General features: G+C 36.7%; 1 protein-coding gene across 1 annotated transcript in view; it reads left to right on the top strand.

Annotated features, from left to right (window-relative positions):
* grik4 (glutamate receptor, ionotropic, kainate 4) overlaps positions 1 to 23684 on the top strand; it is a 624478-nt gene that overhangs the window by 483714 nt on the left and 117080 nt on the right. The window contains exon 9 of the mRNA XM_056473804.1: positions 19344 to 19505. Within this exon, the coding sequence (XP_056329779.1) occupies positions 19344 to 19505 (162 nt within the window). The remainder of the gene's footprint in view (positions 1 to 19343; positions 19506 to 23684) is intronic.

Below are 23684 nucleotides of genomic sequence, written 5' to 3'. Positions count from 1 at the left end.
AATAATCTGAGGAGGAAGAGGTCAACACACTGGTGGACAGAATTGGATTTTTGCCATCTCTCTCTCTTTCCATTTTGTAATTTTTGTAAAAACTGCTGTTTAAGTCTACAAAAAAGTTATCTAGGGAGGGGGAAGTATTTTTAAATAATGTATCGTATATATTTTTAAATAATTATTAATAAACACAAAACTTTATAAAAAAAAAACTAACTAACTAAGAGATGCTGCTGTTTTGTTAAGAGATGCACAGATTTCGCTCTAAAAACTGCCTTTGTCTGTTATCAATAGCTCAATCCTCCATTACTAGTTATAAAATGACATTTTAGAATTAGCATATCAAGCTCATAAAATGTTTTAAGGACAAAACCTGACAAATGTCCCAAAACATCTCCTAATTTCTTAAAATAAAAAGTGTTGCATGTATGGGCAAAATAAGTATTAATCACGTCACCATTTTTTTTAGAAAACATATTTCTAAAGCTGCTAACTTGAAATTTTCACTTGATGTTTGTAACAACCAAATAAATCCATATATGCAAATAAAGTCTCTTTAAAGAGCACCTAGGTTACCTCTTTTTTCAGATTTAATATGAGTCTTTTGTGTCTCCAGAATGTGTCTGAAAAGTTTCAGCTTAAAACACCCATCAGATTTTTGATTATACCTTTTAGAAGTTTCTCTTTTATACATTTTTGAACCAGGTGGCGGTTTTGTTGTACTGCGCCTTTAAGGCTAGTCCTCCCCGCCCACCGTTTTTACATGCCTTTTTGCGTGCCTTAATCTCCTCCCTCAGCTGCGTCAGACAACAGACAGACTTAAAGGAAGAAGATCTCACGTAGCGTTTGTGAGAAATACTACAGTAAGAACTTTACCAATTAGTTTACCAATTAGCAGAGATGTATAAAGTACTAGAGACCCAGACTTAAGTAAAAGTACAAGTACTCTATCAAAAAGTGACTTGAGTAGAAGTAAAAGTGCTCTTTAAGCACCATACTTAAGTGGAAGTACTAAAGTATTCAACATTTTTTGTACTTAAGTATTGCAAGTAGTTTATTTCAAAATTGACTACTCAAGTACTGAAAGTAAAAGTACAAGTATTGTGTAATGTAGTTATTAAAGAATGCAGTCAAAAGACATCATATTGTTTTGTTTATTTTAAATCTCTTTTTTGGGGGCACGTCATTAAGCAGAACGAAAAGAAACATGACTTACAATACTGTTTTTCTCTCACGCTTGAACCACAGATCTGACAGATTATTACAGCTTTAACACACACCTTTCAAAGTTGTGTGTCACAAAAACAGTCCATAGTCCACTCAAAACGCTATTGAAACCCATTTTCGGAGCACAATTTACTGGTTGTGAACGCTGTAAACGAACGTTCTAATTCACTTGATTTTGATTTTATTGTAAAAAAAAGAAAACGTGTATATTACTGTGTTAAATGAAAATCTGAAATATTTTATGGCTTGTGGCTATGATTTAGTATTCAAAAATGTTTCATTATGATTATGTTTTAATTAAATTGGTCTTAAACTTCATATTTTTCATATTTTTATAGTATATATATTCATTCACTACTTTTACCATAAACCAACATCTCAACCATTTGGTAGAGGCTGATATTTTAGAAATTATGGGATGTGTTGGGGGAAAATGTATTGATTGTGTTAACTAGCGACATTAGGAGTTAAGAAATGCAATAAATAAAAAAATTCTATTGTTTTTTTTCTTGGTGTGACAGTTAAATGGTTACTTGTAATAAAATTGTGTCCTTTAATACAGCAGTAAGATATATTAACTGTACCCTTAATTTGACCCGCTCAAAGAAAACACTCTTTCTGAATGTATCAAACAAAACTCATGCACAGAAGACAGCATGAGCATTTATAGCAAATAAACTAATGTAAATATTCTCCCGCCTGCTTTTTAAACGCTGACAGGCGAGGTCTTACACCCCTTTGATTGGTGATTGTCTTCACCTTCTCAACAGAAAGGGCTGCTATTGGCTTTAGAAATGAAAGCGTTGTTCACTGATGGCGGGAAGAACAGCCGCGGTTACAGTCTATGTATGTATAATACGCGGTTATCACAGGTAATCTATAATAGACACAGTGGAGAAAACTTGCACCTCATACACGCCCAGGTCTGGATCCACAAGTATTGCTTTAACAGCCAAGAGGAGATGAAAAGTTACCTCACTAACCAGCGGGTCAAATGTCCAAAGTGAGAGAGGCAGAGATGGAGTCTCACAACATTTCTCTGTAGTAGTGAAATAGCGGCTCGTGTGCTGTGCCGCCTTCACTCGCCCTCGCGCCTCCGTCCTTCGCCATAGTATTGCGACACCGCACATAGGAGATAAATGACGTCAGTACGTAATGATCGTTATGATGGGGACCACACTCGTACGTCAAGTTGCGGTTGGTCTGAAAACTGCTCCAATTGGTCCACCGTTTTTATGTTGTTAAATTGAAAAAAGGACTGGGTGTGTTTATATCACCCCAATATAACAGCCTATACACTATACCTACACACATGTCTGTCCAAACAGCTTGAAAAGTAGATTTTTCACCATAGGTGTCCTTTAAGGCAAGTCATTTCACTTGGCGACCATCTTTAAAATGCCTCTCGGCCAGTATGCTCGGGCATTCTGTCTGAATGGGGAAATATCACATTTTCCAAAACCGTTTGACAAGTTTATGATTACATTACATATTTGGAATCACCAATAAAATTAAACAACGACTGTCTCATAAGTTTCGTTTCTAAATGTTCAAAGCAAACAAAATCTGCATATTTTTAGGTTGCCCGAGCTAATGCGCATGCACACTCGAAAGGACCGAGACCATGACACCAACCTCATTTATGGCTGTTCAACACATTATCATCTGGATAAGGATCATCAGATTGCACTGCTATTCTGAAGTTATTCACAACGAATACAGGAAGATGACTAAATACACTACAGAATGTTACGTTTGCACATCCCTGCACAAACTGCATGTAAACGCATCAACTTTTCACAGTGTAATACTCACAACAGATACTTTTACACTACTTGCACTACATTTTTTTGGCAAGTAATGGTATTTCTACTTGAGTATGATTTTTCAGTACTCTTTCTACCACTGAGCATAACCAAAATAAATGTAAATGTATTAAACATAAATTTATGTAATTTCAAATGTCACAAACACAATAGCACAGCACACTCATTGATATTGAATTCATTGGCATGACTTATTCTCATTATGGATCGATTAGTTGCTGGACACATGAGACAGAGATTACTCTATCTGACTTTGGAAAGTTCAGAAGTGTGGGACGGGCAAGTGAGTGACAAGAGACTTACTTGGCCTCTAGAGATTGATAAGAAAATGCCAAAGGCTAGCCAGAGTGATAATACCAGGCTCATTTCCATCAGCTGAGACAGATCACCTTCACTCAGAATCCTGCAGCCTTGTCTTATTTCCTTGCGCAGACACACACACACAGATACACAGACTCATTTGCACAAAGGTATGCATGCATTTTTCAGAGTGCTGACATGTTATAAGTGCTTATGCATTCTGTTGCTATACCTCAGAGCTTTTCCGTGCCATCAGAGGTCATTAATTTGTAATTTGTGAATAATTTAAGCCCCACAATGCAATTTTGTTTCCTGTTCAGGTTGAGATTTGAGGCAAGTGCTGACAGTGTTTGCAGAATTTATGAGGACTTTAGTGGACACTAGATTAATCAAGTTCAGCAGTAATGTAATATGGTTTATGACAAACGGACTGTTGCTGTTGTGGCAGGTACGGCTTATAATTTCACATGAAAAATTAAAGCGTTGACACACTTTATTTAGAAAGCATATTAAATGCAAGCAGAGTGTCTTGTTTAATATATCAGAGAACTTTGTGGAAATAAAATGTCAAAACATGGTAAAAGAAATTCCACCAGCAATCAGCATGAACGATGTATTTGTGTAAATATTTATAAATGTAATGTAAAGTGTTACTTATTGTACTGTATATATACAGTTGAATTCAGAATTATTAGTGCTTCTGAATTAGTAGCCCTGGTACATCTGTGATTGGAAATGATGAAATGGAGACCCAGATGCAGTCCAGTGGGTTTATTGTGAAGTGTAGAAAATCAGGAATAAAACAAACAAACAAAAACAAGCTAAAAAATAACAATACCAAACCTGGGCATACGGAGACATCATGCACTCAAAAAAAAAAGATTTTTTTTTACTCGTTCAAACTACTTATTTAAATTAGCTGAAACAACAGAATTCTTGAGATTTCAAGTTTGAGATTTAAGTTACCTCAATCGATTTGTGTTGAAACAACATGAATGAATTATGTGGAACCCTGCATTTTTTACAGTGTGAGGGTAACTAAGAAAACTACTGACAATGAAGGGCTAATAGAACCATGTATAAATGCACAAAGAAACAATCAACTAAACAAGCTGACGAGGGGGTGGACAAGAAAACAGGAAAACTATTGTGAAGGTGTGTGACATGAATAAACCAAACTAAAACAAAACACAGACAGGGTTACAGGGCCCCCTGTATATTTTTTCTCCAATTTCTGTTTAACAGAGAGAAGATTTTTTTAACACATTTCTAAACATAATAGTTGAAATAATTGATTTATTTGATATTAGCCATGATGACAGTACATACTATTTGACTAGATATTTTTTCAAGATGCTAGTAATCAACTTAAAGTGCAATTTAAAGGCTTAATTAAGTTAATTAGTCAAGTTATTGTTTAACGATGGTTTGTTGTATAGACAATTGAAAAAAATTTATGCTTAAGGGGGCTAATAATGTCGACCTTAAAATGTTTTTTTTTAAATAAATAAAAACTGCTTTTATCTTAGCCGAAATAAAACAAATAAGACTTTCCCCAGAAGAAAAAATAATATAGGTAATACTGTGAAAATTTCCTTGCCCTGTTCAATATCATTTGGCAAAAGAATATATTTATAATAATGTATACATATATATATATATACACACAGTGAGGGACAGTTCAAAATTACCACCACTACCGCAAAGTATGACGCCACCTCGGGACAAATGGATTATGAAAATATGTTTAGGTATAACTGCTGCACCAGGGGGCAAACGGGGCGGGATGCAAATGGACAGAAATATACAGTAGCTGTAAATACCCTACTTGTAAATGAAATAATGAAACAAAGTATTATAATTTCTTCATAAACCATAAATCAAAATTGTTAACGAGCTTTATTATCATTGCAAACTTGTTAAAATATATATATATATATATATATATATTTTGAACATTTGATTATTTGTATAAATTGATTATCCAAAATGACATTTTAGAATGTGTCTGCAAGTCATAAATATATTCAGGGAAAATGTAGCTGTTTAATACTTCTATTTGTTTTATTTTATTTTTTTGATTGATTGATTGAACCTATTTGATGAACAAATATTTTAGAATTCTGTTTTTCTGTTTAAATTTACACAAATTGGTTTTCTTTACAGAGTAAATATCTAATAAACTTATTAAATGTCACACAATCATATATTTACTGCAGGAAAATCAAATATATACATTTATTTTTACCCATTTTACCCATATATACATTTACATTTACCCATTTTTTTATTATTTTGAAATAACTATTAAAAATATGTGAGAATTTAGAGCCACGTCTTTGCAAAATATTTTTGTGACAGGATTTTTAGTTTTTTAGATATTAATATTTTTGATTTACATAAGAATTTATTTAATATGTATTAAAATATTTACTTTATAATTCTTCATACGAATTTCATATCTAAAGTGACATTCATTCAGTCCAAGGATAGAATCAAGTCAACAGATATAGTAGCCTTCGCTCCACACTTTTTAGTTTTGCTCAGTCAGTGGAAGAACATATTTGTTGTCACATCTGCTTCATCCCAACTTCAGTGCAAATGGCCCCTGAGTTGAATACATCCCATTGCAATGTACAACAATATCATTTTTGTATTCCAGCAGAATTCCAATGGATGTACTGTAAGTCACACCGCAATATTCCATGGGGCAGAAAATATATATGTTATCCCGAATAGATTTGTTGTGAAAGTCAGTGTGTGAATCCAATCTTACAATCTTAGAACTGAGGCGGCTGCAAAATACTGGCTCACACGTAGTAATCCTATCACATGTTCAGTCCTCTAGTGTGTTAGGAGAGATGGAGAAAAAGAGAGAGAGAGTACTCTTTCCACAATGTACTCAACACTGTCAACAACTATAATCATTAGCAGTCAGCAGGGATCCTTTCTCTGATTCATGCTATGAATTTACATGCCAGCTAATACAAGCGGAAAATGACTTATATCTGCCAAAAACACTGTGTGAACGTTTCAGCTGTTCAGATAATCGCTCAGAGATTTTATTGCGCCGGTTTAAATCGGCATTCATTACCTCTTTAATTCATGGACCGAAAGGATGGTGCTTAACTGATGTTATCATTGAGAAAATCGATACCCTATTCATTAGTTTGTCACTCAAATCTAGAATACAGTTCTCTGCGGAGCCCAAGATTACGCTTGTTGTTGTTTATACGTGCTGTTACAATGCCTGGATAGTCTGGGGGAGTGGGGTTACACACAGAAACTCAAAAGAAAATTGTGCTCCAAAGTAAGGACGGACAACTATGACTTGTGTACAAATAATAGTGATTTATTTACAAGTGGTGATGGTGAAACAGTGAGTGAGTTGTGTACAATATTTACAATTTTAGAAACAGTAAACAACGAAATTTTTAGAAAGATTGGCGATGGGTGGCGCTAAAGAAAAGAATCAAACAAAACCAAAACAGTCTGACTAATATTCAACAATAATCCCCTCTATTCTAATCTAATAAACAAAAGATATGAAAAATAAATCTTCAAATTTCAAAACATCAATGGCATCCTACCTAATCTACACTAACTAACAACTTGACCAAAAATACAAGGGTTGCAGGCCTGTAGCCAGGGGCGGTTCGGGTGGCTCGGAAGACCCACCCCTCACTGACAAAGGCCCAGAATTTGAATTTGTCCCATTTTGACTGCTATGCCATCATAAATAGTACAAATAATTAAATAGAAATAATAATCCAGACCAAGCGGAATCCTGGTGTGACTTCAGGCCAGTGCAAACAATAATTTTTTTAAGAGTCCAACATCCAGCTGCAAAAAACATCTGACATAGGTGAAGTCATCTTTCCCTATTGTATTGTTTTTAAATAGAGAAAACATTTGACAAATAACTTTTATTCTAACTATTATTCTTGGACCTTATTCCTGAAAGAAAAAATGATCAATAAAAAAGTGCGTCGCACCAAAAGCAGCCTATATTAAATATATATGACTAATTTAGATATTGTTGTTATACATGAATTTTCAAATGCACCTTTATTATGAGAAAGGCTAGAAAAATTGTGAAGCTCTAAATTCTTATTCTTATTCCTATTCTTATTTTTATTCTTATTCTTATTCATTCATTTTCTTTTTCATTTAGTCCCTTTATTAATCTGGGGTTGCCACAGCGGAATGAACCGCCAAATTATCCAGCATATGTTTTACGCAGCGGATGATCTTCCAGCTACAACCTATCACTGGGAAACATCCATACACATTCATTCACACACATACACTATGGACAATTTAGCTTAACCAATTCACCTATACCACATCTTTGGACTGTGGGGGAAACCGGAGCCCACGTGAACACGGGGAGAACATGCAAACTCCGAACAGAAATGCCAACTGACCCAGCCAAGGCTCAAATCAGCAACCTTCTTGCTATGAGGCGATCATGCTACCCACTGCGCCACCGTGCAGCCTATTATTATTATTATAAAATTTTTTATTATTCATATGGCCAAATTCTGACTGAGGAAATGTGAATGAGCTTTGTTATTCGCCTATTAAATTAGGATAGGCCACAATTTTTTATTTAAAACTTGTTTTCTATTGATATTATGATGTAATAAATTAGTATTTTAACAATAAATATTTGTCATATTTTCTTATTCTAAACATTTAGGAAATATTTTTGTACGTCAAAAAGTGTGGTTATGATGACCATCCGACAAGCTAATTCAGCTAAAAATAGTGCTTAGAATGTAACTTAAATTCAGTATTTCATTCATTCATTCAATAGTCTCTTTATTAATCTGGCCCATCTGCCCATTTATACAACCCATCTCTGGGAAACATCCATACACACTCATTCACACACATACACTATGAACAATTTAGCCTACCTAATTCACCTGTACCGCATGTCTTTGGACTGTGGGGGAAACCGGAGCACCCGGAGGAAACCCATGCAAACGCAGGAAGAACATGCAAATTCCACACAGAAACGCCAACTGACCCAGCCGAGGCTCGAACCAGCGACCTTCATGCCGTGAGGCGACAGCACTACCCTCCTGCACCACTGCGTTGCCTAAATTCAGTATTTAAATCTCATAATTAAATAGAAAGAAAGGTGAATAACTGCAAAAAAAAGAAGTGCCCCTTTTACTAGGCTGGTTACGGGCCTGGGTTGGTGCATACCCTCTTACCTAGTGTATCTAGACAATTGTAAACCTACGTGTTGAGATGTACTGTATGTCACGTGACTTACCTACCAGCCTTTCTAGGGTAAGAACAGACAGCAAAAAAATTTAAACAACAACAACACAGAGTAAATTAAATAAGGACGAACAATATCAATAAGCGGCGATATTAAAACTATCGATAATACTAGCAAAAGCTCAAATGCAAACCATCAAAACGGGCGAAAACTGGATCTGAGTAAAAAGCAGTAACCAATCCAACATAGGCTCATTCTGAAAACGTAGCCTTATATACATTTCTGAAGATCGCAAATTACGTTGCTGCATGTAGTCTTTAAAACAAACGGTCGGTTTGTCTGTCAGTTAACAGGGGCCTCTGGTGGATTTACGTGAGAAGAGCAGGCGCACTTGTGAGAGATAATTGAGATCTCAAAAAGCATACACAATGGCCTCTGGCAGATTTGCAAAAACTATGTACCTCCTGGGACCTACTTTGCTTTCTTCAAAAATGTACATAGGGCTACGTAATCAGAATGAGCCTGGGTTGAACCAATCAGGATGAAGCAGGGACGGGATTGGTTGCAGCAGTGAAAAGTGGAACTGCTTACCAGGGACAGCAGTAGGCGGAACAAACAATGAAGTGAACTAGGATTCTAGAAAGAAAACACAATGAGACACACAAGAAAACAAGAAACAAATTAAATAAATATGTGCTGGCACGTAAAATAGTTTACCTATAAATGATCGTTTTGTCATTATGTATTTTAGCTGTCATTTCCAACCTGTTTTACAGTACTTTCTTTTCTTTGCGCAGCACAAAAGTGTATTTAAAAGAATAGTTGAACACTTCACTTTTCATGCAATTACAATGAACACATGCTGGAGATTTGAAGCTTTAAAAAAACACAAAAGATTTGCACAGCCAGTGTGTTATAATCCAAATCTTCTGAAGTATTATGATGGCTTTGTGTTTTAAAAATTAGCTTTTGAAATTCCCCTTTCACGGGAGCTCATTTCAAAGTGTCTATTCTTTGGTTTTCTTTGACGCTTAGCCATTATGGATTCCATTTGAGTAAATGGATCGCATTCACCAAAAAAAATCTGAAGAATTTGTCTTTGGTTTTGGCAGACAAATAATGATTGGAAATGATAATGTGGGAACTCTCAACTCAATTGATCGAGCAGGTGTGTTAGTGAACAAACTAATGAGTCAGTAATACTGTTCATCAGTGAGTAAATCGCTGAATGGTTGAGTGATTCACTGAGTGAAAGATACTATCCGTCTCCTCTTGTCAGGGAAAATGAAAAAAGACAAGTTTGTTATACTCTCTCTTGGCACTTTTCCACCGACACCATGAGGGATGTTCACAGCAAGCGACTCAAGATCATAACACCAGCCTCTCCTACGTAATCACACAACTCAGCGCTAGGATTATCAATTAACACCCACAACCGTACACTGAAATCTTGCTTTCGACATGCAGACAATTTGTGTACTGCACATCAGTGAGTCACCTAACAGTTGAGATGGCACTTGGCCTATAAGTTCCTGAAGTTAATTTCCTAAACTTTGTCAAGCAGTGTCCAGAATCACGTACAAACATTGTTTGAAAGCATAATTAACTTTTTATTACTGCAATATGTAACTGTTTATTACTGCAAAGCTGCTTGTTTTAAAGCCTGATCTACTGTATCAGGTGCTACTTAAGTTAACGTGCCATGGTTTTATTTGGTTCCACCTTTAACTACTATGTACTTGCATCAAAAATGAATTCAAAGTGCTTACTGTGTTCATAATGTTTTGAAGAACACTTCTGGTGCTTTTGAGGTGGGATAAGGGTATGGGTTAGAGACAGGTTTGGTGGTATGAGTAGGTTTAAGGGTGGGATGAAGGCTGATTTATACTTCTGCATCAAGCACATGCGTATGCCCAGTGTAGCCTGCACGCGGTCACATAACCCTCACAATGGCTGACGACAATACTGACGTGCACCTCTCAAAAAACTATGCAACGACGCATAGCACAAGCTGTTATTGGTCGGCTTGGGTAGCTGTGACAAGTGTGGGCGATGCTGAGACCCCAATGGAGCGAGTGTTTACAAGTGTCGATTTCCATAAAGGAGCTCCACATAGAAATTTTTGTTTTGTGTTTACATTGATTAAAGTTGTTGCATGTCCACCAGTTCCCACCTCTGAACGAGCGAGTTTGAGTGACTTGTGCATTATTATCATACAAAAACAAAACACAGAAGACCATTTAAACCTACTGCCAGCTAGCATTTCGGAAGTGTTATTGCAGAGCAGCACAAACAGCACGCAGAAGTATAAATGCATGGCTACGTATAAACCAGCCTTGAAGTGTGTGGAAAGGTCAACATATGAGAAATGAATTTTTTATTATTTTATTATTATTATTATTTAAATGAATTATTTATTAAAATAATATTTTAATGACCAAACATCTTCAAAAATAGAAAGATAATGCATTTAAATTCATATGAAATATTGCAAAAAAATGTACAAACTACAAAAATTTTACCAAATTTTAATACATGTTTTGTTTCTCTTGATTTTTCCTCTTTTTAAAATTTGTATTTATTATTTTAACATATAAATTTGGGTGTACTAGTTTTTGGACCGTTATCATAAGTTATTTTGTTAGATAAGCTCCTGATTTGGCTTCAGTATTGACTAATCTAATGTATATGACCTAAAGTAATATTGTAAAGCTTTCTAGACATTATTAGTTTAAATAAGAGATTTGTGCAGGGTGTAGTCATATACTGAGCACTGTACATACATACATACATACATACATACATACATACATACATACATACATACATACTGTAATGTGAATGGATGCTGGACAAAGGAGGTGCAGATCCAAATGCAGGGTTTTACTAACAGGATGATCAGGCAAGCAACAGTCAACAGGGACAAACAGGGGCAAACAGATCCAGCAATCCAGTGTCGTAGTCATAAAACAGGCAGATGGTCAAAAGGCAAGCAGCAGACAGGAATAAATAAACAAAACAAAGCAAGGATCAAAAACACAGCAGGACAAGGCAAGGAAAACATGTTGTATTGTTCACAAACAGTATAACAAGACTCAGCCCTGAAGTGTGTGTGTGTGCTGTGTAAATAGTCCTAGTAATCAGTTCACGAGTAGCTTCAGCTGTGTGTGTCTGCAAACATGGGAATCTAGGCCAGGTGTGTGAGTGGTGCATGACTGAACCTTGTGGTCCATTTAATGGCGGATTTAGTTCTATGCAGTACTGTGTGCTTACCAGCGATCTGCTGGATTGCTGGTGATCATTACACATACATACATGCATACCTACAAAACCTAGTAACACTTTACAATAACGCTCCTTTAGTTAATGTATTTACTAGAATGAACTAATAATGAGCAATAATGCAGAATTTATTAATTATAGTTGAACAAAGATATATGAATACCGTAATATATTGTTTATAGCTTGTTTCTGTTATTAAATACAATAGCTAACATTAACCAATGTAATATTATTATAAAGTCTTACCAAGATATAATACAAAGTAAAGGGCCAGAGGGTTTAGAAAAGTTCAGTTTTTGATTAGTTCTCTTTAATTTAAGGCTGTGTTGATTGGTTGATTAATTGATTGATTGATTTATTGATTGATTGGTTGGTTGGTTGGTTGGTTGGTTGGTTGATTGATTGATTGATTGATTGACTGATTGATTGATTGATTGATTGATTGATTGATTGATTGATTGATTGATTGATTGGTTGATTGATTGATTGATTGATTGATTGATTGGTTGGTTGATTGATTGGTTGATTGATTTGCAAAGTTAACAACTGAGTAAACTAAAACACACATTTTGTAAAAGAAGTCCATATATTCCATATTTCCATATTTCTTCTTCATATATCCATATTTCTTCTTCTTTTGCCTGCTTTTATGAATACTGGGAATTTGGACTTACTTTAGCACTCCTTTCACATACTTCTACACCTACTAGTTTCTTGTACATGGAGTAACCTATGGGAATGCTGTTATTGGCCATAATGTATATTGGATTGTAAAGTTTTGTCCTCATATTTCCTGTACAGCTTGTCAGAAAGAAAGAAAAAACACAGATGCTTTTTAGAGGTTGAACTGGTTTGCTTTGGGGCCCAGACCTGTGGTTTGGACCCTCTGCTGTTTTTACCTCCTATCAGGGTTTAGTTTTTCTCTCGGGAGCTCATTATTCCAAACTCTGTTTGGCTGTGCCACAACAAACAATATGCACGCGTGCATGGCTGTATGTGTGTGAGAGTATGCCAGCGGTGAAGCAGCAGGCTGGCTCAGGTTCTGCTTTTCTGATTGATCTTCAGGTGACAGGCTGTGTCAGGGGGCTCATCGCCAGCCTGTCAGCACCTCACCTCTCTTCCTTCTCCTCGATCCAGACTTTTTCCTTCCTCTCTCTCTTTCTTGTCGTCTTTTCTCCTCTCTCTTCTGTCATCCTGCCAGAGATCAGGAGCAGCTGCCATCCCAGGGGTCTGACTGTCTCCTAGATGCTCCTTCTCTTACACTGACCGAACAGTTTGCACGTGTGTTTTGCGTTTTTTGGCGCTAAAGTCTGTAGTGCTCACTTACCCCTCACACTCCAGTTTAGCCAGGTGTTAAGTGTGCTGAAATTGCACTGTGCTATGAGTATTTAAATCAAGCCATTATCATTCTTTGCAGTGCAAATACACATCCTTTCTATGCAAATTAGGCTCATGTAGATTATGCCTGAGTCACCAAATGCAGTGCTGTTTGCCTGCTGGGTTTAATATTGTGCTCTTAAACTCAATTAAATCAAATTTTGTTTACATTTTGTGTTGGTTGTGGGAGCAGTCTTTGCTGAAATATGCAGTATTTGTTTTGAAGGATACAGTATGAACATAATTTTGAAGATGTAAGCTTATATGTTGAGTTATATTAAGAATTATGAATTTAATTTTGTTCAAACAGTTATGAACATTGTAATAGACAGATTTATACAGTAAATAATATTAAAATGACTTGGCTGGAACACAAAACCATGCATAAGTTGAGATATATACAACCACCTGAACCACTGATGTATACTTTTCTTTAGGATAATAATAGTATTTGGCTGACTTACAAGTATTTCAAAATCTAAAATATAAGGGCTCACAGCCATATCACCCTGCAGCCCAAAACCGGTTACTCACTGAAGCTAAGCAGGGCTGAGCCTGGTCAGTACCTGGATGGGAGACCACATGGGAAAACTAGGTTGCTGTTGGAAGTGGTGTTAGCGAAGCCAGCAGGGGCTCTCAATCTGTGGACTGTGTGAGTCCTAATGCCCCAGTAAAGTGAAAGGGACACTAAACTGTCAGTGAGCATCGTCTTTCGGATGAGACGCTAAATCGAGGTCCTGACTCTCTGTGGTCATTAAAAATCCCATGGCATTTCTCGTAAAGAGTAGGGTATAACCCTGGTGTCCTGGCCAAACTCCCAGCATTGGCCCTTATCCATCCTGTCCTCCCACATCCCCAATCTCTGAATTGGCTCTATCACTGTCTCTTTACTCCACCTATAGCTGGTGTGTGGTGAGCATACTGTTGTCCTGTGGCTGCCGTTGTGTCACCCAAATGGATGCTGCACACTACTAGTGGTATGAAGAAACCCCTCCTTCTCATTATTGTTAAGCGCTTTGGGTGTATAGCCATACATGATAAATGTGCTATATAAATACACATTACATTAAAAAAGTCAAAATAATGAGAAAAAAGTTACAGTTGTCCAAATAAAGTACTCCCGGCATTTTGATACATTTACAGTATATATTTACAAAATATCCTCATGGAAGATGATCTTTACTTAATATTATAATGATTTTTTGGCATTAAAGAAAAATCATTTAGACCGATACAACATACATTTGGCCATTGCCAAAAATATTCTCATTCCACATAAGTTTTGTGGTATAGGGTCCCAAAATTGGTGAGGGATATCACAGAAGGTAATAATGACTTGTAATTCAGTAAGTGAATTTGATTCATCGAGTTTATTCCTCAGACCGGATCAAACCAATTTCACTAGAGTGTGTAATGGATCAATTCAGTGAGTTCATCCAGTAAAGGACTCATCAAACTGATTCAAACTGGTACGCTAAAAATTAATCTTCCTTTAGTTTTGTTGTTGTTGTTGTTGAATCAAATGAACTTTTTCACCCACTTCGAACATTATCACTCGATTGAATGACCATTATCGGTGGTTATCAGTTGATAGATATGTGCCAGTAGCGATAGTAGATTGGCTCTGAAGGCTGTTATCATCCATCCACATGGTTAATCAGCTATACTAATAGGGAAGACTCCAGATCCAGATCTGTTTTTAAATTACTGTGACGGTTGGTTTAGGGTTGGGGTAGGGGTAGAGGTTAACAAATAATATAAATAATTCTCATCAACTTCCAGCCGCAGGCGTATGTGATCTATAGCTGATTAACTATGTGGATGGATGAGAACAGCCTTCTGAGCCTACCAGTAGGCGCAGAAGGCCCCTACTGGCCCATATCTATCAGCTGATAACCACTGATAACACTCATTCAATCGAGTGATAACATTTGAATTAGCTGACTTTTCTAGTCATCTCAACTTAAATCAGTCAAACTGACTAAAAATATTAGGTTAAACTTTGTATAGCTAAAAAGTGTAGTTGAAACTGGATTAACTTATTAAATTAAGTTTAAATAACATAAAAACACTTGTCATTACTTTTTATTATATCTTTTTTTACAGTGTAAGTCTTTGGTTTATAAATCTTTTGCAATGGTTCTGATTGATTCAGTGAGTTCTTTCAGTGACAGATTGATCATACTGATGTAAGCAGGAACTCATGAGTTTACGATTCTTTTCATTGACCCGAATGATTTAGAACTCAAATCATTCATTTGTGAAATGTCTGATTGTGTGTGTTGGCATGAGCACACGACAATAGAAAAGCCTCAAATGTCTTTTAAATTTCATCAACTACATCTCTGACTGCAAACCAAGCAATGATTTGTTTATTTCAAGTAGATGCCTTTTTCAGTTAACAAATCCATTTTAAAGAGTTTTATTCAACTATAAGGACGCTGCTACAGCACATCATTTGAGTTCATAATGTGTGCTGTTATCTGATTTGCATAGTTTATTAGTAAATTAGGCGCTAAAACAGATTGCACAAGCAAATGAATGATGCTATTAGTAGACTGGGTTCATTTTAGTAAATTCTGAAGTGTCTGCTCAATCACACATGCACGCACTCCACACATGCTGCGGGACATTCAGTGACCTTCCGTGTCGTGTATGAGTGGCCCAAAGTGTGACACAGTTAATGACTGGCTCATTTACACTGTCTCTGTTTTAATGAAGTATTAACATGCGCTTGGAGAGTAATTACAGGTCCGTTCCCGTCGGGCTTGTCAGACCGCACTAGGGAGTGCAGATGGAAAAAAGGGTCAACTGTTCACACACTCTTATATGCTAATCAATACGAGTCCATTTACAATAAAGCAGCAATATAGGCAGCGCCGTGATTTGATGGCAGCAGCATTTAGATGTTTGCTTTATGTATTCACTTTTGGGTTTACAGATTGTAGCTTGAGGCAACATTAAGTATGTTTCAAAAATTGCTTGCTAATGAATTGGGTTTTATTATGCACACTTTTTCAATACAGTTTAAATTTGAAAGCTTTGTGGAGTGTGGGAGTTTCTAATAACATGTTTTTGTGCTGAAAATGGTATATATTTTACACATTTTACATCTTAATTTTGTTGTTATGATACAATTTAAGCCTTGTGTTTCTCACAAGGATGATCCGAATGCATTTGGATGTTATTTTGCAGCATTGTGGAGCAAAAGACAAGTTTTATCCAAGTCAAAAACAGACATGGTCATCCTTTTGCGATACAGCCACCTCTAAAGCAAGAAAAGAATAGCTTCTGTTATCTACAGGAAGATTCAGCGGTCTCTCTCCCAAGGGTTTCCTCTGAAACAAACTGTCTCCTGAAGCACTGCGGTGCATTTTTTTTTTTTGTCTCTGCACTCCCATGACATTGCACTCCCCTCCTTTCTCTTCCTGTCCTCTCGGCAGAGGCTTTAATCCTATGCGGTGTGCACTACTCATGGCCCGGGTGGCTGTCCTCATCTGGCTTTGTGTTTGTAATGAGAGGGCAAGATTGTGCTATCTTTGATCTGAGGCGCTCCAGTCTTACATGCTAGCTCCCGTAAGACTGGGGGATTTGTTATTGTGTGCATGTGTGTGGATCATTTACCCGCATTCCCAGTGACCCCTCCTGCAGACACACTTTAAAACACTTTTATGATTCACCAGTCCTTTTCAGCTTAGTCTCATTGTCATTTAGGGCTCTATCATACACCTGTTACAATAAGATGTGTTTGGAGTGATTTGTTGCTATTTTCAGACCAGCGCAACAGTAATTTTTACGTTTTGCACCACGTTGTTTGAATAGCTAATCCATTTACGCCACTTTGTGGACACATGGGTGTGCCGGTCTATAAAGGAGGTGTGTTAAGGCACATTGTTGGTGCGTTGCTATTTTCAGGATCTGAATTAGACTGAATGAAAAAGTCTTGCACAGAGCATGTTAGTTATGCACCTATGCAGGTCCAAAATGCTTACATATTATGTAATACACACTGGATGTAGAGCAATGCACAAATATCTTTACATATTAAAAAATTTAAGGATTAAAATGTTACAAAAATTATTATTTTCTACATAAATATAAAAATCACAACCTCCATGCCATCTTCATGTAGAAATAGTTTTGAAAAAAATCTTTGCGCTTAATGAACGAAATTAAATATGTAGGCTGATAGATATCTTCAGTGGAGTGCGTACAACATCATTTCTTTATCCACGAAAGTAAAGGAGTAAAGTTAAGAGTAAAAGTAAAGAGAAAGTAAAGAGGCCGAATGGAGGAGGCTCGTTTTTCATCCTCGTGCTGCAAATGGTCTGTTTAACTGTTTTCTCGCTAGTGAAGTGTTCAGTTTTTCCACTTACAAAGTCTGCCATGTAAATAGCAAATGCGCCATGACACGACGCAATTGACACTTGACAAAGGGAATGGGAGACTCTGATTGGTTTAATGCACGTTATGCTCAAAACACACCCATAACTCATTAAGAGAATAAGCACAACCCTGTGTCTTAAAAGCCTTAAAATAGCAAAAGGGGATTTGGACACCTCCTTACTGCTTTTGCGCTATACCCTTTAGACTTTGTGCCTAGATCATTAAAATCAGCCCTTATTCTTATAGATTTGTAAAGACAAGTTCCACATTCACCTGCTTTGGACAAAAAGGTGCATCCACCGTCTTAAAATGGTCAATGTTGTCATACTTCCTGTAAAAAAAAAAAAGATGTAACATTGGTTATAAAAACTTTACCTTTTTTCTATATGTCTCTTTTCATCATGGTTGCTTTACTCTCATCTTTTGTATATTGTTATCTGGTGTCTTGTCTCAGCTCTTCTCATCTGTTCTCATGTCATGTTTCTTTTTTCTTACCCGTTCTTCTCTCTCTTCTAGTCACATCTCATCTTGTCTCAATTTCATCACCTCTCATGTTGTCTCCCTTTTCTGCTGTCTACTTTTTATTTGATCTCTTTTATTTGATCCCTTGTCTACACTTATTACATCCACTTTGATCTCATCTTTTCTCACTTAGGCTCATTTCATTTAGTTTGACACTGTCTCATCTAGTCTCATCTCATTATTTAGCCCTCTGAAGGGCGACTTGGTGGCGCAGTGGTTAGCACTGTTGCCTCACAGCAAGAAGGTTGCTAATTCGAGTCCCGGCTGGTTCAGTTGGCATTTCTGTTTGGAATTTGCATGTTCTCCCCATATTTGCATGTTTCCTCCAGGTGCTCCGGTTTTCCACACAGTCCAAACACATGCGCTATTGGTGAATTGCAACTAACATACTCAAATAAAAGTCTTAGCAACTTCCGGTTCACATGCATGGACTTTAAAGAATTCCTTTAGTGCAATGGAAGTTTTTTTGTGAACTTTGTGCAATGCTAAAGTTCTTCATGGAACTGTCAATCCAAATAAAGAAGGTTATTTTAAAGAGTTCATCTCTTCTTCTAGACTCCTCTTTGTAGCGTGTAGTTTCAGTTCATCCTGTCTGCAGCGTCATCTCACTTTATCTCATTATTACTCATCAGATCTTCTCTCTGTCATCTACTCTTGGTTCATCTTGCCTCATCTCATCCTGTCTTTTCATGTCTCGTCTCTTCAGTTCTCTCCTCTCATATTATCCACTTCATGGATTTAGCTCCATAACTCCTCTTCTTCTGCACATCATCAGTGTCCCTTGAGCCATTGGCGCTGACAGAGTCATAGACTGTAATACTGTCAGAAAGAAGTGCTGGGACATCTCTATTAACCTTCAGCTGATGTACTGCATGTGCCGGGACGCAGACTGACAACACTGCAGACCTTTTCTCACCCGCTTTCACACAATCTCCAAAGTGTCCCTCGTGGGGTCTGAAGCACAATAGCTGCTGGGATTTGCTCTCCTAAGCATTAACTTTTGCTGAATTGAATTACTTGTCCCAAGAATTGGCAGGATTACCTCAGTGCTTGTTAATGAGCCTGACGATATTGTTCTACTTCCTATGGGCATCGTTATGTTGTTTAGACTCAACAAGGGACCTGAGCTTGGCAATATGATAGGAAACACTCATATTGGTGAATTACCCTGAACGTTTTCTCTTGCTTTGCAGGAATTCTCCCTGCTACGATTGGACGATTTAGCTGATCAGCGATTTAACATCGTGGGCTTTTCAGTCTTCAACAGGACGCATCCTTTCTTTCAGGACTTTGTGCTCAGCCTCAATCGATCCTGGCAGGAGAACTGTGATCACGCACCGTTTGCAGGAACACCGGTAAGACAGAGAAGCCAAAGATCAAATCAATGTTAAAGCTATAGTTCACCTGAAAATGAAACATTTGTTTTCTTTCCTTCATGAAAAAAATGCACAAAAGCACACACATCACTTTAAATGGGTGCTCAGTCAAACAGTGCCAAATAGTGCAAAATTATATATTTAAATAGGCGGCAACACCAAAGCTCCAAAAATGCCAGTTTATTCAATTACAAAGGCTGATACAAGGCGTGTAATGTTTTGAACTCACCGGTTCTTCATCAGACAGTGTTCATCGCAGTGTGTTGCTCTTTTATTATTTCTTTATTTCATGATGTATTATTAGCATTTATTTTTGTATTTTTGTTTTGAATATGCAAGTTGTATAATTTATAAATGTGTATTTTTCTATTTTTTTGTGGTGAGTTCATTTATGAGATCATTTGATCTGGAAGTGTATAAAAAGAGCAACATACTGTGATGAACACTGTCTGATGATTGAAGCTTTGGTGTTGCTGCCTTCTTGAATGTATATTTTTCTTTCCATCATGAAACACATTAGAAGATTTTAGACAGATTGAACTTGTTGTTCAGTAAATCTATTTTTAACTCAGTAAGTAAAATATGATTAATGTACAGGCTAAAACTGTGCAAATATTTCTAGAGGTAATTCCTTTATTGAACCAACAAACAGTGGACACTGAATGACTTGCCTACACTCTAAAAGTGCTTGTGTATAATAAGGTGAAAACCAACTGCAATTGTTTGAATATTAAATTTGTCCATATTTTACCTAAATATGGGTTGAAACAGCCTAACATTTTGTAGAGTGAGGTAAATGTAATGTAATATGACATATTGTACATACTTGGCTGCTTGACATATTTTCGTAGTTGCGCACGAAATGTTCATCCATGTTTATTTTGTGCTGTAACTAGTAGTAAAGTGTTTGAAGTCAAAGTCAACTTTATTGTCAATTCAACCACATGTACAGGACATACAGAGAATTGAAACTGCGTTACTCTCAGACCCTAGGTGACTAACATGTAATATTAATACAAAAAGTAGAATTTTAGAAAGAAATTACATTAAATACAATTATAAATAAAATGTATTCTAAAAATATAAGTAAAAAAATTGTAAACAATACAATTATACTTAAGGGGATATGGCAATCTTTTAAAATAGTCATATGAAACATTGTAAAATAGAGATTATTTGAAAAATGAGAACCTGTTTTTGTATAGTATAAACCAAGCGGCAACCTCCCGCTCTACCTCGGGAAGCCAATACGGAAGTAACTGAAACTGCAATTCTTCAAAATTCCGATAGTCCTGGCTCCATAATAGAGCAAGTGGCAATTGAGCCCACTGTTAGAATAGCCAACTTTACAGCAGAAAAAAGGTGTTTACAGCCTGGTACAAAGAACGATTTTGGGTCATATAGCTATTATTACCCTCCATGACAACTGTGAGGGGGGTGAATTTTTTTATAACTCATCCATTTCCTTTATATTAGGTTATATTAAGTTTGCATAATTAAGGGCGTGGCCACTTGAGTGACAGCTAGGTCTCGCTGGTCGCCGTCACTTCACCTCAGCTGAATCCGGCAGATTAGCCACTGATCTCGGCATGTTCATCGTATTTTTGTTTTGTTTTATGTGGCACAGTTTACACAGTCAGCTGCCTTTTGGACTTATTTCTTACAATTATCAGATGATATGGGATCCTGTGTGCATTTAATTGTGCTCACAAACCGTTCACGTGGCCTCCGTTTCCGTTTCGTGAGTAAAGTTATATACTTGTATACAATCTCTATAAATGTATTTGTTTTATTTAAGATCATTTATCATTTATGCTTTTCTTTAGACCCATAAAGCACTCCAGAATGTGACAGATTGATTAGCTGTAGGCTCTAGAACAGTCATCTGAAGCGTTGTCATGCAATGTTATGCTGGATTTTATCAATAGTCTTGCATTTACTAACACACACACACACACACACATCTGAAGTGTTTGGAAGTATTTCGCGTTTTCCTCCTGTAGAAAAACATCATAAGAACAATGTTTAGTGGCTCAATGTATTACTACAGTGTTTTTAAAAGTCTAAACACTTTACTGATATAGTGTACAGCCAAGCACATGTGGTCAGAACACAAACGAGTCGCAGGTAATAAAGTATCAAGCGTTTCTCCCAAAGTAAAGTCTGTCTGCCAGGTCTAAGCCAAGTGCCAGCAGGTGTCTGTAGCTCCGCTTACTCTCCGCCTCTTTGCCCCTTGTTTGGTATCCCGCCGTGAGTGCGATGACGCGCGAACAAAATGGCGACGGTTGGCCGCGCCTACTTGTAGCTTCTTTTGCAGTGTTCAGAAACCTATGGGTGACGTCACCGATACTACGTCCATATATTTTACAGTCTATGGTATAAACCCAATAAACACAATGTAGCTGTTTTTGTTGCCTGTGCCCTTAATGCTAGTTCTTCCTGCCCACCATTCCCAAGTGCCTGTCAGAGTGTGCCTCAATCTCTGCCTCAGCTGTGTCAGATAAACAGCACAGTGACAGACATGAAGAAAGCAGATCTCATGTAACGTTTATTAGAAATACTACAATACTAAGAACTTTCCCAACGAGTATTTGATGTATTTGTTGTGGAATTAATTCAAGCCTTTCTGCAACGATAAGTCACACACAATGTTGCGACAAATTCACGGACACACAGACACACACACACACACACAGACAGCGGACTTGGATTGAAGCGTCTTCTTTTATAATTGTACATATAATTATAGTTGGCTGTGTTGATAAAGGTGATAAAATCAGCTGTAATTCATTACAAACGTGCACTTTTATAAAAACGTTCTAAACTCATTCTTTATCACATTTGATGATGATTGATGATCACAGAGAGCTGAACAGATCTTTTAATCCCAGTTGCTTTGCGCACATCCTGTCTTGTTGATATGATAATATGCATTACTACGTAGACATGTTAATATGCAGCTGTCAATCAATTCGGTGGACCTCACATTGTGGTGGGCCTCAAAATGGGAGGGATTTGGATCCCATTTTAATGTCAGTAAATTAAAAAAAAGAGACTCATTGCTTTTCCGTAATAAAATACAGTAAAAAAAAAAAATCTGAACCACAGCAGTATCATAGAAGAAACTATTTACTGTACCTTTGGGTATCAATAAAAAATCCATCATCTTGACTTGACCTTGATATTTTTTTTTTCTTGATTTGTTTTGTAAAAACATTTACTTAAAAATGTGAGAAACTGATAACTGAATTTTCATTTGTTTTATCTTTTATCTGACTTTTAACTCTGTGGAAAAGAGTACCATGGATTGCCATCCTAGCGTTACACTTGGGGTTTTACAGTAAAATAACTAGATTTGGAACAAGGTAAGGTTGAATAAATTATGTTAAAATTCTAACTTTTTGGGTGAATTATTCTTTAAAATCAATTCTTTTTCGTGTTTATTTCTCACTCATGTTGTGAAACACGTCACTTATTTGTAACTTCCAAGGATGCTCTGTTAATTAATGTTGTACTCTCTGCAACCCATGTCCTCTTGCTTACCTTGAAACCGAGGCTATGTCTGTATAATTCATCACACTCAGTCACACACACACAAACCCTAAGGAATACATACACCCCGCACATTCACATCAGACCAATTTATTTCCGTCACTTTCAAAATGAAAACATCTGTATAATGTATTATTCCTGATCTCAGTTCCAGTTTGTACTCCGTCAAACATCCAGGGAATCTAAAAAGAAAAAAAAGCAAAGATCAATCGTTAACGCATTTCTTGATCTGACTTACAGTACACACATATTTGTATTCCAATAAAAGGGACTTGGAATATAAACGTCTGCTGCTTTTTCGAAAGTAGCCCTGATTGTGTTTCTCATTTAATTAGGTCTAATCTTTAATTAATCAGAGGATGATTTGTAAGTCTGGCAGACGGACGAGAGAGAGAGAGAACAGGTCGAAAGCCCTCAGTGAGATTCAGCTCCGTGTTACACACTGGCCTAGAAATTCAAAGCCTTGACTAGCTTAGCCTAATGTGCTGGATATGGAAGACACTAACCGATCTGATAATTAAGCCCTGGACTTCATTAGGTAAAGACTAGACTGGCTAGTCTGAGCAGAGATTAACCAGCCAACCTGCATATCTGTGAGCGCACACA

The sequence above is a fragment of the Danio aesculapii genome, chromosome 15, assembly GCF_903798145.1.
Source record: "Danio aesculapii chromosome 15, fDanAes4.1, whole genome shotgun sequence".
Lineage (NCBI taxonomy): Eukaryota > Metazoa > Chordata > Actinopteri > Cypriniformes > Danionidae > Danio > Danio aesculapii.
This window is presented reverse-complemented; position numbering and strand designations above follow the sequence as displayed.